Here is a 13289-nt window from a genome sequence, read left to right as displayed (position 1 = left end):
TTACGGCTAATGGACGGACAGACTGCTACGGTAATTTTACCGTAATTTAGAATGAAAATTCTAACAGTGCATGGTCGCAGGAGTATAAATCAGAAATATTATATATTCTTCAAAATATTTTTTGCTTCGCACAGACTGTTTTAACTAATGTGTGACTAACATTTTATCACGCAGGCCTCTTTGATGCTAACTCATCCTCAGTACGGAAAAGTGGGTCACTGGTGTGGAGCGGTGATCATTCACAAGCAGTGGGTCATGACAGCTGCTCACTGCATTCTCAAGTAAATCATCCTGTAATTATTCTTCGTTAACTTGAGTTATTCATTTTCCCTAACAACAATTTTACTTCGGCCTCAATGGGATACCTGTAAGTGACGTAGTGTGGATATTTCGATCCTGATTGGTTGTTGAAACGTGGCATTTGTTTACATTAGCAACTGCTCTTTCCATTCGATTTCGAGTAAGCCAAGCCCATCAAATACCTATTCTCTTAAGTAACACATTCTAAAATTCTTGCACAAAGATTTCATTTATATTTTTTAACGCAAAGATAGACACGAAGCTATGTAGAACATAAACAAACTAATTATGCATCGAAGTTGCCAGGTACACGAAACAGGAATATACCACGGTTACAATAAAGTACATCAACAAATAATAAATATAAGTTATAACAATTATATTTATAACAAGTATATTAAAGTAAAACCTCCGCCTACTAAACTATGCAAAGATGCTCGTTTAGCATTTGCAAAGAAACATCTTAAAATAAATACGGAGTGATGAGGTCTTTTTTGAAGAAAAGAAATTTAATTTGAATGAATCAGATGACTGTCGATAGTTTCGGTACGACTTACAAACTGAATCATACTTATTTCACAAACGTCAGTTTGGTGGTGAGTCCGTTATACACTTTTTACAGCAGGCGTTACAACTCCAACAAGCTAATATGAATTTAATTTATGCATCAGAATATATTGGGAGATAGTTTATTGCCTGTTACTCTCCTCTTATAACATCCGGACCTTCCAAAAGTGAGTCCATACTTCACTATCTAGATGATCAGGAGTTTAAAACTTACATGAGGCCGGGGGCCGCAATTAAAAACACCAGCCAAATGGCGGGCCACAACTTTATCAAAATTTTATATAGGACTCTTATATGTTTGAAGGAACATTAAATATTACTGTCAGACTTTTATCAAGTTGTACAAAACAAAAGTATTGATTTACAAATTAAAATGAGTAGTAGATTTTTATCTGAGAAAATTTTTTTTTGCACCGTTGGTATGTTAAACTTCACAGAAATTAAGAAATTAGGTTTTTTTTTTAACGATAGAAAAGTATTTTAAACCCATATAGATTTTTTACGAAAATTGTCAGTAAAGAAATGACAACTAATAAATTTTAGTTTGCGGGTCACAAAAGAAAAAGCTTCGCGGGGCGGATGTGGCCTGCGGGTCGCCAGTTGGTAACCACTGATTTAGATGGAAGCAAATGAGGTTAAATCCGTTGAGCTGCCATCTCTAAGCAAAGATCTGAATCCAATAGAAAACCTTTGGGGAATATTAGTAAGAGACATATCTGGTCGACAATTCAAGAGCAAGTTGGATTCGATGGGTGCAATTAAGATGTCTTGGAACAATATTGATACCAGCTATAGCCGGGTCCTTGAATGCGATATTCATAAATGTAATCGAAAACAAAGGATCTCACATTGATTACTGATTTTATAATTGAACCGACTTTATACTTTTTTCCAACTTACTTTGTGTTGAAATCTTACTATGACACATAAAGTAATACACACTGCTAAAATAAATAAGGGGAGCAAGCAAAAAATTATGAAACCTTTTGTGTGATAGCTGTGCATGGGCATAAAATGGAGAATACAGGTTTAACAAAACGCAATACATTTAAGAAAGACAACAACAAAAAAATTAATGGGAACTTTAATTATTTGGATTGGCATAACGAACATAAAATGATGTTTCAAGGCAACAATTTGATAACGTCGTGTAAATAATATAAAAAGAACTTATTGCGCGAAAATGATACATGATGTTTGGTGCGTGGACCTCCCTCCCGAACTGCTTAGTTTGCCACACACTTATTTTGCATGGAGGTGAAGAAGTTAGCGAGGAGATTTTGGGACATACTGTTTCACTCTTTGACGAAGCGCGATCTCCAAGTCTTGGACAGTAACAAGAGGCCCTGGTCTTGCAGCTTCTGATTGCGTCTCAAGCAGGTTAGATTAAGATCAGGAGAGCATGCTGGCCACCCTATACACTGCAATGTTTCAGCTTTATGAAAGTTCTCCACAAGACGAGTGCATGGGCCGGGATAGCCTGGTTGGTAGGGCACTGGGCGCATATCCAAGAGCTCGTGGGTTCGATCCCCGCCGGCCTTCCGTCTAGCAAATAGTGACTGATGCACGTTAAATCTGTCGAGTCACAAATTCCTCCATGTTCCCATAACAAATCATACCTCTGGGGGTACTGATCCAGGAGTTTCCTTGTCTTCATGATTGGTTCAAAAATTACAAGGCTATGGCAGGGCTGGATAACCCATTAGGCCAGGCTAGGTCATGGCCTGGGACCCCCCAATGACTAGGGGCCCCATTGAAATGGATTTTTTTTGAAAATAAATTTTAAAAAATTATGAAAAACAATGATTTTTCAAAATGTATGATTATTTTTTAGTTCTATTTTAAATATAGTTTTATTTCAAATAGGCTTTCTTAAATGAAAAGATACATAAATACTTTTATGTTTGAATAAAAAAATATATACCAGAAAAAAATTTAATCTAAGCACCCCAAAATTAACTAACTAAACCTAAGGCCTCGCGTATGCTTAATCCGGCCCTGGGCTACGGAGTTGAACATTAGCATTCGTAAGCCCAAAAACCCAATATATATATATATATATATATATATATATATATATATATATATATATATATATATATATATATATATATATATATATATATTATCCTGCTGAGATTATCCTGCTATAAAAGAAAGAAATACGACATGGGGGCTCAGGATCCTTTGAGCAGTCAAATTGCGAAAGAAATGCAGATCAGTACGACCACCTTTCCAGCTGATACAATTAAGCCACCTAATCTGTAATGTTATCCTTTCTATTCAAATGCTCCTTTTTGTTATAGTTGTCTAATTGCACTAGTTCCACAAGAAACTAGATATATTTTCGCTATTTCAAAATTATATTAATTTTTACTATACAATTTAGTTAAAAGAAGTTAAATAATCAATAGATGTTCAATAATATTTTTCTAAATATTATTAATAATAATAAGCTGCATTTTTTATCGCTGAATTCATCACAATCTACCAAATTTTTCTGCTCACAGATCCACAGTTTTATGTAGAGCAAAGCATCTTGAGTCGTATGCCACCATCCATTGTTAATGTTTCTTTTGATTTTGTGGTCAAAGTTAAAATCATATTCCACTACTTTAGCGTTTTTAACTTACGAATTTTTGTAAAATCTTCACTTTCGTAAGTTTGATATTATTTCACGGGAGCATGCGCAATAACTTTCGTGCAGGAGAGTATGGAAGCTAACGTAAATTTGCGCCTCAATATCTGCTAGTTATGAATTGTCCTCTGAACTCTAAATTACTTAAATTAACAAATCAATTCATAGGAAAAAGTCTGTAATAAAAAAAAAATTATTGCAGCCCTCTGTTCACCTTACCTCAGCCAGTATTCTGGAAAGTTCGAGTCGGCGATCACAATCTGAAACTGACCGAGGGACCCGAAAGGACAGTGAAGGTGTCAGAGGTACACTTTCATCCGTGGTATCATGCATACGACATGGACATTGCCCTATTGAAGCTTGAAAAAGAATTGGAATTCAATGACTACATCCGGGCCGTCTGTTTGCCGGACGAGGATGCCGGATACTTGGGAATGAGGTGCGTAGCAACAGGCTGGGGGAAAGTAGATTTTGGTGAGATTTTCTTTGCTTCTTTCTTTATTTCAATTGATTCCTGAAAACATAAAAATGTGTTTTTAATAAATTAAAAATCCCGCAGTGGACTGATCGTTAAGACACAGTTCCCAGCAGATCACCGAAGTCAAGCATCACTGGCTGTGGTCAGTGTGTGGGTGGGTGACCACTTGGATTAGTCTGAGGAACCGAGGGTGTGCGGTTTTGGTCCTCGTTAAACTGTTTAATATGTGAGGCTGCTGATGAATGTTAAATGGTTGCCGCCACGACAATCAGATCATTGTTTTTAATTATTTCGTAAACGTTCGTAATTCCATTTCGAACACGAGTTCTTTGGCAATAAGATTGCCTTCAATTAGACAGTACATATTTTCATTAAGAAAAAGTCTTTGGTGCTCATTTCTGTAGAAGGTGATTTTAATAAAATCTTTATCATTGTAGAAAATTAAAATAGATGTCCAGATGTAATGATACAAATTGGCATTTAATATGAGTATTTTTAATTATTTACACTGGGTAGTGAAGAAAATAACTTTAAATTAAATTTACAACAACGAATCATACATTGAAACATAAACTTACCACCAGAAGAAATTTTCCCCAAAGGCGTAAAAAGTTAGCAGTCGTGCAATTTCTTGAAAAAGATCATCTTCGAATTAAACACCGATTTCTTTTCTCTGCAACAGATTTTAATCAAATCTTTCAATATAAAAATTTTACCAAAAAGATATTCATCTGAGACCGATTGATTCCTTCAATAACTACCAAACATAAACATACTTTCCACCTTCAGCTTAAAAACGCAAAATCAACGATAAAGCATTCGAAGTGGGCGATACCTCACTGATCATATCGACCCTTTCCATACTGCTAGTATGCTTCGTCTTTATTTATGTTCTTCAGAGCAATGTCCTGAGCTACCTCTTCATGTTGTTGTTGTTGCACGCCCCCATTGGCCAGCAGTGCTAGACCAGGTCCATGACGTTATACACCCTCAAAAAATCCAACACCGTCAATGGATCATCTGCTGAATCCTGTTTAGTGAGCCCCAGGCACGCGAGGATGTGGTGAGGCGAAGCCTGGTCTGAAGAACAGTTGGAACAAATTTCAAAGTTCTTGGATCCTTCCGAAAATTTCATTGATTTAAGGTGACCACTTCGAAAGCGGGCAAGAATTAATAGTTTGTTCCTATCTATAAAAAGCATGGGCCAGGGAGCCTCCAGGTCGAGAACACTGATACCATGAGTGCTTTGCGGGGCCATTCCAAGTGGTCTTGTTTTTGTGTTTTATTATTGAGAAGATTTCCAAAAAGGTGAGAGATGCCGACGGCACAGAGGCCTCCGTTTAATGGATGGTTGACTGAATGTAAACAATAACAAGTTTCCTAATGCCGGAAGAAGTTTGGAAAACTTCCGGTGTATCCCTCCGCTTATGGTATGCTTACGAGGCGATGCATGAACAGGCTTAATATTCAGGGAAGTTAAATTAATTTTACGCGTTTTTAAATTTACGCGTAATTTTACCATTCATAACAGTTTTTAAATTCTAACAGATAGTGAAGCTAAAACAAATTTAACGAAAACCGTATCACAGCATAAATAAAGCATAAGGTTTGTCATGTCTTCATTGCTATCTCTTACGTGGGTATATTTGTGTAAAATAGCGCCGCTTGTTATATTTTGAATAACATCATAGCAAGATGACTTTATGGGCGAAAACTGCTCAGTTTTATAATTTCAAGGTCGATGAGAGTCGTCTTGTAGCTGTCCGATGAACGTAAAATCTTACATAAGAGGCGAGAATTAAACGTTGAAAAGTAAAGGCCTCCTAATATATACATATATATAAGCTTTTTTTTATCAACTTTCATAATTTTGAAGGAAATGAGAAAGGTTGTAATTTTCAGACAAACGAGGCTCTAATGTCCTGAAAGAAGTGGAGATTGAAATACTGGACAACTACATCTGCCATGAAGCGTATTATCCTAGTTACAAGATTCCTATCAAGGGTTGGCACCTCTGCGCTGGACAACTCGAAGGGGGAAAAGGTACATGTCAGGTACTTAAAAATAAATCACTATCTTTTTATTACACTTCAATTGGAGAATAAAGTTTTTTTCTTCTTGCAACGTCTACGAACTTTCAAAATTCATTGTACCGTTCTATGTACTTCCAGATATCATCACGTTTTTTAAAAAAAAGTTAGAACATAGTCTTAAGCGTTCTATTGAAACAAAAGTGTGGTCAAGAAATTACATTTCCATCTATTTTTGCGTAAGACAATATACTTTAACTACCAGGACATGTTAGGAAGTTCAGCAATAATATTGAATTGTAAAAGTGCTGAATGTGTAGTATCTATGCCAACAGTCCCAGTTGCCAATTAGCCCAACACGGTTGAAGGAGTCGGGTGGCCGCTACCGCCGGCAGGTACTCCTGCGAATCTCCTATCAAGTCAAATCAAGCAGAATGTGTTGTTTTTTGAAAAGGAAGTAAAAGAGCTACAGACGTTATAAGGAAACAACTCTGTGTTAAAATATTGCTTTTTAAACATTTTTTTCTTTAATCTTTAAAATGTAGTTACCATTATAGTCAGTGGCCTAATTTTGGGGGACAGAGATTTAGACCTAGGACAGCCCAATTTAGACCTAGATCTGAAAAGGAAGGATATTTTCTCCAGATACTGCTTAGCTACGGACCACAGGATTCCGCAGATTTTATGTATATCGCATGTGCTTGGTGGGTCTTAGCGGAGACCCCTCAGGACTGGATTCTCTAACCACTGGGCTGTTCATTTAAGGCATGTGTTTTGTTTCTGAGCTTCTGGCATATTAGCTATGTTAACGTAACAAAGCTACTATACCAGAGCTTTGTTAACGTAACAGAGCGTAATGTGTGGTGAAATGCATAAAAATGATTTTATTTATAGAATCCACTATTCTTGTAATGTTTTCTTGTTTTTAGGGTGATTCTGGTGGACCTCTGCAGTGTTTATTGAATGGTCAGTACTACGTGGCTGGTATTACGTCATTCGGATCAGGTTGTGCCAAAGAAGGTTTTCCAGACATCTATACGAGAGTTAGCTACTTTGCTGATTGGGTTGAAGAAATAATAAACAGACCACCCGCCGGAAAATAAAGAATTCAACACTCATATCGCATACATTCGATTCGATTTTATCACCAACAAACGACCCATTTTTTAGTAAAAGTTTTGCTTTGAAATGAAGAGGTGGCATCAAATTACCATTTTCTAAGACCGTGGGGGTGGGGAGGAGAAGCTTCTATCTTCACTAAAAAAATCTGTTCTCTTTTCAAAAAGATAACTATGACAAATTTAAAAGTGTGAATGACAGAGATTCGATCCTCAATGGCGACTGGAAACTCATCAAACTTTAACCCCTTGACATATCATTAAACACAAACTCTAAACTGTGCGGAATTATTAATTTCTTGATATAGAATGTACTTTGATTGCACTATACAACAACAACTCGCAACGGAATGTATTGAAGACGTCTGAGACACGTCAATTCTTGTTTTGACATGAGAAACAAACGACGTCTCCCAAACGTCTTCGTATGTCAAGGGATTAAATCGACACTATCTTGTCGGGAAGTAAAGGTGGTCCGTTGATCCCATTGGCTGAACCATACCCATTGTTCATGCGTTTACCTCAATGACCACAAAGAGATTGCAACTTTATTATTTCATTCCTAGCAATAAGTTTACATAATCTATGCATTCGTGTCCACCATATTAAATAAAATATATAATCGTTTTTTATACAGTTTAAGAATCATCTTCACAATGGCGGGATTTTCTTTTAATAAAAAAACTTAAGGTGGTAGCTAGTAATAGAAAATATCCACTTTGTTCAACCATGAATATTCTACCCTATTTTTCTTACAAACAGTTTTCAGAAAAAATCATTCCAGAAGAGTGAAAGGAAAGAACCTGTACTACCATGCAATAAAAATTCAATGTAAACGACAAAAATTCAAAATTTAGATTTTTTTACACTTGTTATTTTTGTATGATAAGTTATCTATTTATAATAAAACTTCTTCTCAAAGATAAATTTTGCTTTATCAGTTTTTTGAAATTCTCTTTCAGCGATCATAGCATTAGCAGTAGAAGGAAAATAGTAGTCAAACCACTTTTCTCGAAACTTTTCGTGAAACACTCACGATGTTTGTCTGTATTTCAATCGTATTACAGTGATCCCTGGTGGTTCAGGGGATAGAGCTTTCGCCTTCCAATATGTGAACCGGGTTTGAATTTCAGCGTCGATACGAATTCCGCACCCGACTTGCACAAACCACAGTGCTGACGTAAAATATCCTTAGTGGTAGACGGATCATGGGTTAGAGTCCCCTTGCCGTCAGGCTGACCGTGGAAGGTATTCGTGGTTTTCCTCCCCATATAACGCAAATGCGAGTTAGTTCCATCAAAAAGTCCACCACGAACGGAAATTTCTCCCATTACTTGATCCAAGAGTTCTATTGTCTTCTGGATTAGGTTACAAGGTTATGGAGTTAAACATTAGCAGACGTAAACCCAAAAATTGGGTTCTGTTCAACTCAAAAAAACTGCCCAACGACGGTTATAAAATAAAATAAAACCTTGCGGCAGTATATCAGATAGATAATGCTGAAATTTTTTTATGACATCACAGTAGCATGTTGGATGGCCCTTGCATCAAGGATATCCAGTGGGAGAAAATTGACTAAGGCAACCATCAGGCTGTAGTGCTTTGGAAGAAGACGTGCTATAATCACTACGAAATAACCCTAAGGACTAGCTTGTGTCGAACATTACTCAGCTATTAAGTCAGGAGCTATTTTTTCAATTATAAATAAGTAATTTTCTAGGAAATGCCGAGTAACATCTTTTCGAGTTTTTAATGCATTATTGTAAGTTTTGAATTAAGAGTGGCAAAATTATCAAAGCATAAATTTTGCTTGCAACTACTTTAAATTTCAGAAGAAGAAAAACTTCCGGTAGAAGTAGGAAGATTTGATATTCATGGGATTATGAAGTACTAAAGACAGAAAATATAAATGGGATAACCATAAAACATTTTTAATGACAAAATATATGACTCAAATTTTAATATTTCCTGACAAGAATTTCTAATGTTTCAAATGTCATTTAATACAGAAAACTATAAATTAGACTCCCATCTCTTAAAAATATGCTAAAATAATCAGTTTCGCATTCATTCATAATTCCTAGTATTTTTTGAGTCGGCATTCATTCATAATCCAGTGCTGTTTTCGATTGATTTGCTGCTGCTTAACTTTAATCGTATTAACGGTACGCATAAAAACATGCTTTTAGTTAGGGTTAAGTTTTCGGTGACAAGCCACCTCAATGCCACCAGTTGTGAAGAAAATTGGGTCGCATGTTATCTATAGAACAGACTTCTATTTCATAGCAAACTTTTCAATTGTCTTTATCCAATAAAATATAAAGCACACTATAAAAGACTGCCCGATCAAACGTTTCAACGCATCTTAATATGAATTAAATTTGAAAAGGAGGGACTTCAATCATGCTGAAAACCACAACTGATTTCGATCAAACCTCTTCTAGAAAAATAAACATTATTTTATGTGTCATTCTTTGTACTCGTCACTTAATGCATCTCTTATTCAAAAATATCTGTTTTAATCCGTTCTAATCCTATGTCTGGTCATACCAAACTGTGTAAATGACCGTTGCATGCGAAAATATCACGTATGCAAATTCGAATTTGCGAATAAGAAACTTGTGAGTGGAACATATTTAACAACAAAAAGCTCGCCGATGCGATTCTCGTTCACATCTCCGAATTCGCGATTTATTTCGCATGCCGTGAGAAGGGTCCCTAACCCGGCATCCTGCGTTGCCACGGAGTGGGACAAATATGGTAGCAGAGTTTTTTTTTAATTTTTTTTTTTAACAATTCACATATTTCAGTTTCAATGTATATGTTACCGGCAAAGTATGTTGTTGTTGTTAATTTACGTCGCACTAGAGCTGCACAATGGGCTATTGGCAACGGTCTGGGAAACATCCCGGAGGATGATCCGAAGACATGCCATCACAATTTTGATCCTCTGCGGAGGGGATGGCACCCCCGCTTCGGTAGCCCGACGACCTGCGCGCGAAGTCGAGCACTTTACGGTAGCACAGTTTAACGAGGACCAATACCGCCCACCCTCGGTCCCTACGCAGATTGATCCAAGTGGTCACCCACCCGCACACTGACCGTAGCCAGTGATGCTTGACTTCGGTGATCTGCTGGGAACCGCGTCTTAACGATCAGTCCACTGCGGGACCCGGCAAAGTATGAAACACTGATGTTTCTCCTGATCTATCCAAAATATCAACGAATAAATTAATGTCAAATCGGATATAACAAATATTTCAGACATATACCAAAGCGACTATGTGATTGTTGACATTCACCGGTGAAAGTCGACATTCTCTTGATTTCGGTCATTCACGGTAACAACTGCACTAAATGCATATTTTATTTATGAATTCATATGATATGTTTTCTACCATTTGTTGTACTTTAATGTATTGAAATGAAACAAACATTTTGGTTAAACTTTTGAACTTATCATAAAGTAATTCTTAATACGTATAGCAATATAAAATGTAAATTATTAAAGGAGATGTGCAAGTTAAAATTATACAATATGAATTACGAAAAAAATGGCGATTAAATAAGAGTACAAAATCAATTACGGCTACAAAATAACTTTTATTGATTTCGAAGAATTAAATTCATGCAAAATTCAAAAGTAACTATCAAACTCAATCTATGTATACATAAATGACAAGTTTAATTGGAAATTAAAATAAACTATATTAATTTTTAGCTAGGGTGGCTCAGAAGTTGCGACTCAACTAATAATTCTTTTAGATGTTAGTGCTCAAATGTTTAATGTTTCTGGCTGCATCAGCTTTGTCTCTCTCTTTTTTTACATATATACGCAACAAATTTAATGTTAAAACATAAAATTTACTACCACTTTAAATCTGCAATAAAAATCTTCTGAGAAAACGAGAGAACTTGACAAACATATTTTTCGAAAAATTATACTTTAAAAAAATATCTTATGTCCTTCAATGTTTAATTACATTAAATTTTGCAGTCTGAATTATATAGGCTGTAAAATCCATATAATAACTACCGAGGAGTTTTTTTTTTCAGTAGTTCCTTTTGGTGCTTTTTTTTAGTTTCCTTTTTTCTCTTCCACCCAATAGATGAGGGATTTATGAGCTCCTACACAATATTAAAATCATTTAAGTTTTGTCTTTGTGTAATGCAAAAGCGGATCAGATCCATCAAAAAATCCTTCACATCAAATCAATCCTTCCATCAATTGTCCCAATGATTGATCTAGGAGTTGCCTTGTCTTCTGGGTAACTATCAAAATTTCAGTAGACGTTAAAAAAGGTCAGTGGAAAAAAAGATACTGGTAAAAAAGAGTCCCTAAACAGGGAAATTTTATGTGAGGCATTCCCTTGGAAAAAAATTTTTAAGAGCAAATTTTTTTTCTTTCGTAAAGATATTTTTTTTAATTTTTTAAAATATATTTTTATCGAAGGAGCTGAAACAGTACGTTTTACTCAGAGTAGATGAACTAAAAATAGAAATATTCGGTACTCAGATGCAATATTCGGAACACATTCTAATTAAGCAGAGAAGGTGATAATTTAAGTTTTAAAACAATGACATGACATGTACGATGGATTTCAAATCAGTTTTTACAATTTCAGTACTAATTTTATATGTTTTATCATGCTTTTAAAACAAATCGAATCAATCATAAGTTTCCTGCCGCCGATAATAAAACTCTTCATCCAAGTTTAAAATTTTGCAAAAATAAGTAAAATAATTAAGAATTTTTATTATTAAGTTTAAAAAAGGAACCAAAAAATTTTTATTTTGAAGTATAATTTGTTTTTTTAAATTACATAACTTTAGTCGATAAAATCCGTTGTGTCTGCGAATCAGTTGAGTAACTGCAATTATTCAACAAAGACGCATTTTAATATATTCTAAAATGTATACTTTACTAACAAAAATTGCATTAAAAAAAGTACTTTTTTTTTACAAAAAATTACTTTAGGTGCAAACGGTATTTGATTCCCATTATACGCAAAATTGGAAAATAAGATGAAGAGGTTGAAATTTTTTATCTGTTTCCTGATTGAGGAACATAACTTACCAGAATGTGGTTATTCCCACTTAAAGGAGGATCTTAAAAATATAAATTCTTCGAATCTCGATTCATTTAAACATACTTATTTAACAATTCTCAATTTCAAACGAACAAAAAAAAAAATCATCTAATTTATTTATTTATTAAAAACTAAACTTTGATTCGAAATTGTAAAAACATATTTATATTAATATCATGATTATGTAAACAATTAACCTGCCAGTTACAATTGACAGTTGTTAATAAAATCAACTTTCACTAGTGACTAGATGCTTATTTTAATGAGGGCACAAATATTTAACTAAGTCCAATGATTTTTTAAATAAAAGTCGAATAATAATTTCTTGCAGAAGCTGTTAAAAATTAAGAAAGAATGAAAAAAATAAAAGACTTCAAATGTAAAACATAGTGCCAAACTCCAAAAAAATCCGACTAAAAATATTTATTAAATAAAAACAATGTTATTTTTTATCATAAGAATGGAAATATCAAATACATTTTAAAAAATAATTTTTTTTTTGACGATAAATAGCCATTTGAACTTTAGAAATGTACATCCTGCTTTCTTTCTTTGAATTTTGTGAAAGTTCGATAATTGATGTCTCTGAAACAGACATTTCTGTGCAATTCAGGCCATCCCCTTCAGATATTTCAAACTTAGTTGAAATCAAACTAGGTATTTTTTAAAGCTTTTAGGCATTGATAAGCAACTCAATTTTCTATTATTATATAGTTTTATTATTAATCTTTTTAGTGATTTTTATTAAATAAACTATAAGAAAATTATATTTTTTATCTTGAAAAAATTTCTTTCTGTTTAATAATTAAAATAAAAATCTGAATTCATGATTTTGGCTCGCTCAATTTTTCTCCTAAATTTAAAAAAAAAAAAAAATTTACATTCGACAACTTTAACAGAACAAATTTTCAACTCAAAATATATATAGTATATACATAATATTATCAATATATATAAGTTAAAAATATAGTGAAAACAATATAATGAAGATTAATGAAAAAAGAAAAATTATTAAATAAAATATTTTTTAAAGAAATTTTTTAATAATATTTTATTTAATAATCTTTC

At 34.1% G+C, this 13289-nt stretch overlaps 1 protein-coding gene across 2 annotated transcripts in view; it reads left to right on the top strand.

The window, feature by feature from the left end:
* Window positions 1–8058, top strand: part of LOC107440220 (chymotrypsin-like elastase family member 1) — a 31118-nt gene extending 23060 nt beyond the window's left edge. Inside the window, exons 3-6 of one of the 2 annotated variants that reach the window (XM_043050071.3) lie at window positions 175–281; window positions 3708–3979; window positions 5886–6037; window positions 6943–8058. In XM_043050071.3, coding sequence (XP_042906005.2) covers window positions 175–281; window positions 3708–3979; window positions 5886–6037; window positions 6943–7116 — 705 coding nt within the window. In that variant the 3' untranslated portion in view covers window positions 7117–8058. The remainder of the gene's footprint in view (window positions 1–174; window positions 282–3707; window positions 3980–5885; window positions 6038–6942) is intronic. The other variant, XM_071178951.2, reaches the window with a different exon arrangement.
* Window positions 8059–13289: the final 5231 nt, after the last annotated feature.

Source organism: Parasteatoda tepidariorum, chromosome 6 (assembly GCF_982258835.1).
Source record: "Parasteatoda tepidariorum strain Cologne lab strain chromosome 6, Ptep-v5.0, whole genome shotgun sequence".
In the NCBI taxonomy this organism is placed as follows: domain Eukaryota; kingdom Metazoa; phylum Arthropoda; class Arachnida; order Araneae; family Theridiidae; genus Parasteatoda; species Parasteatoda tepidariorum.
This window is presented reverse-complemented; position numbering and strand designations above follow the sequence as displayed.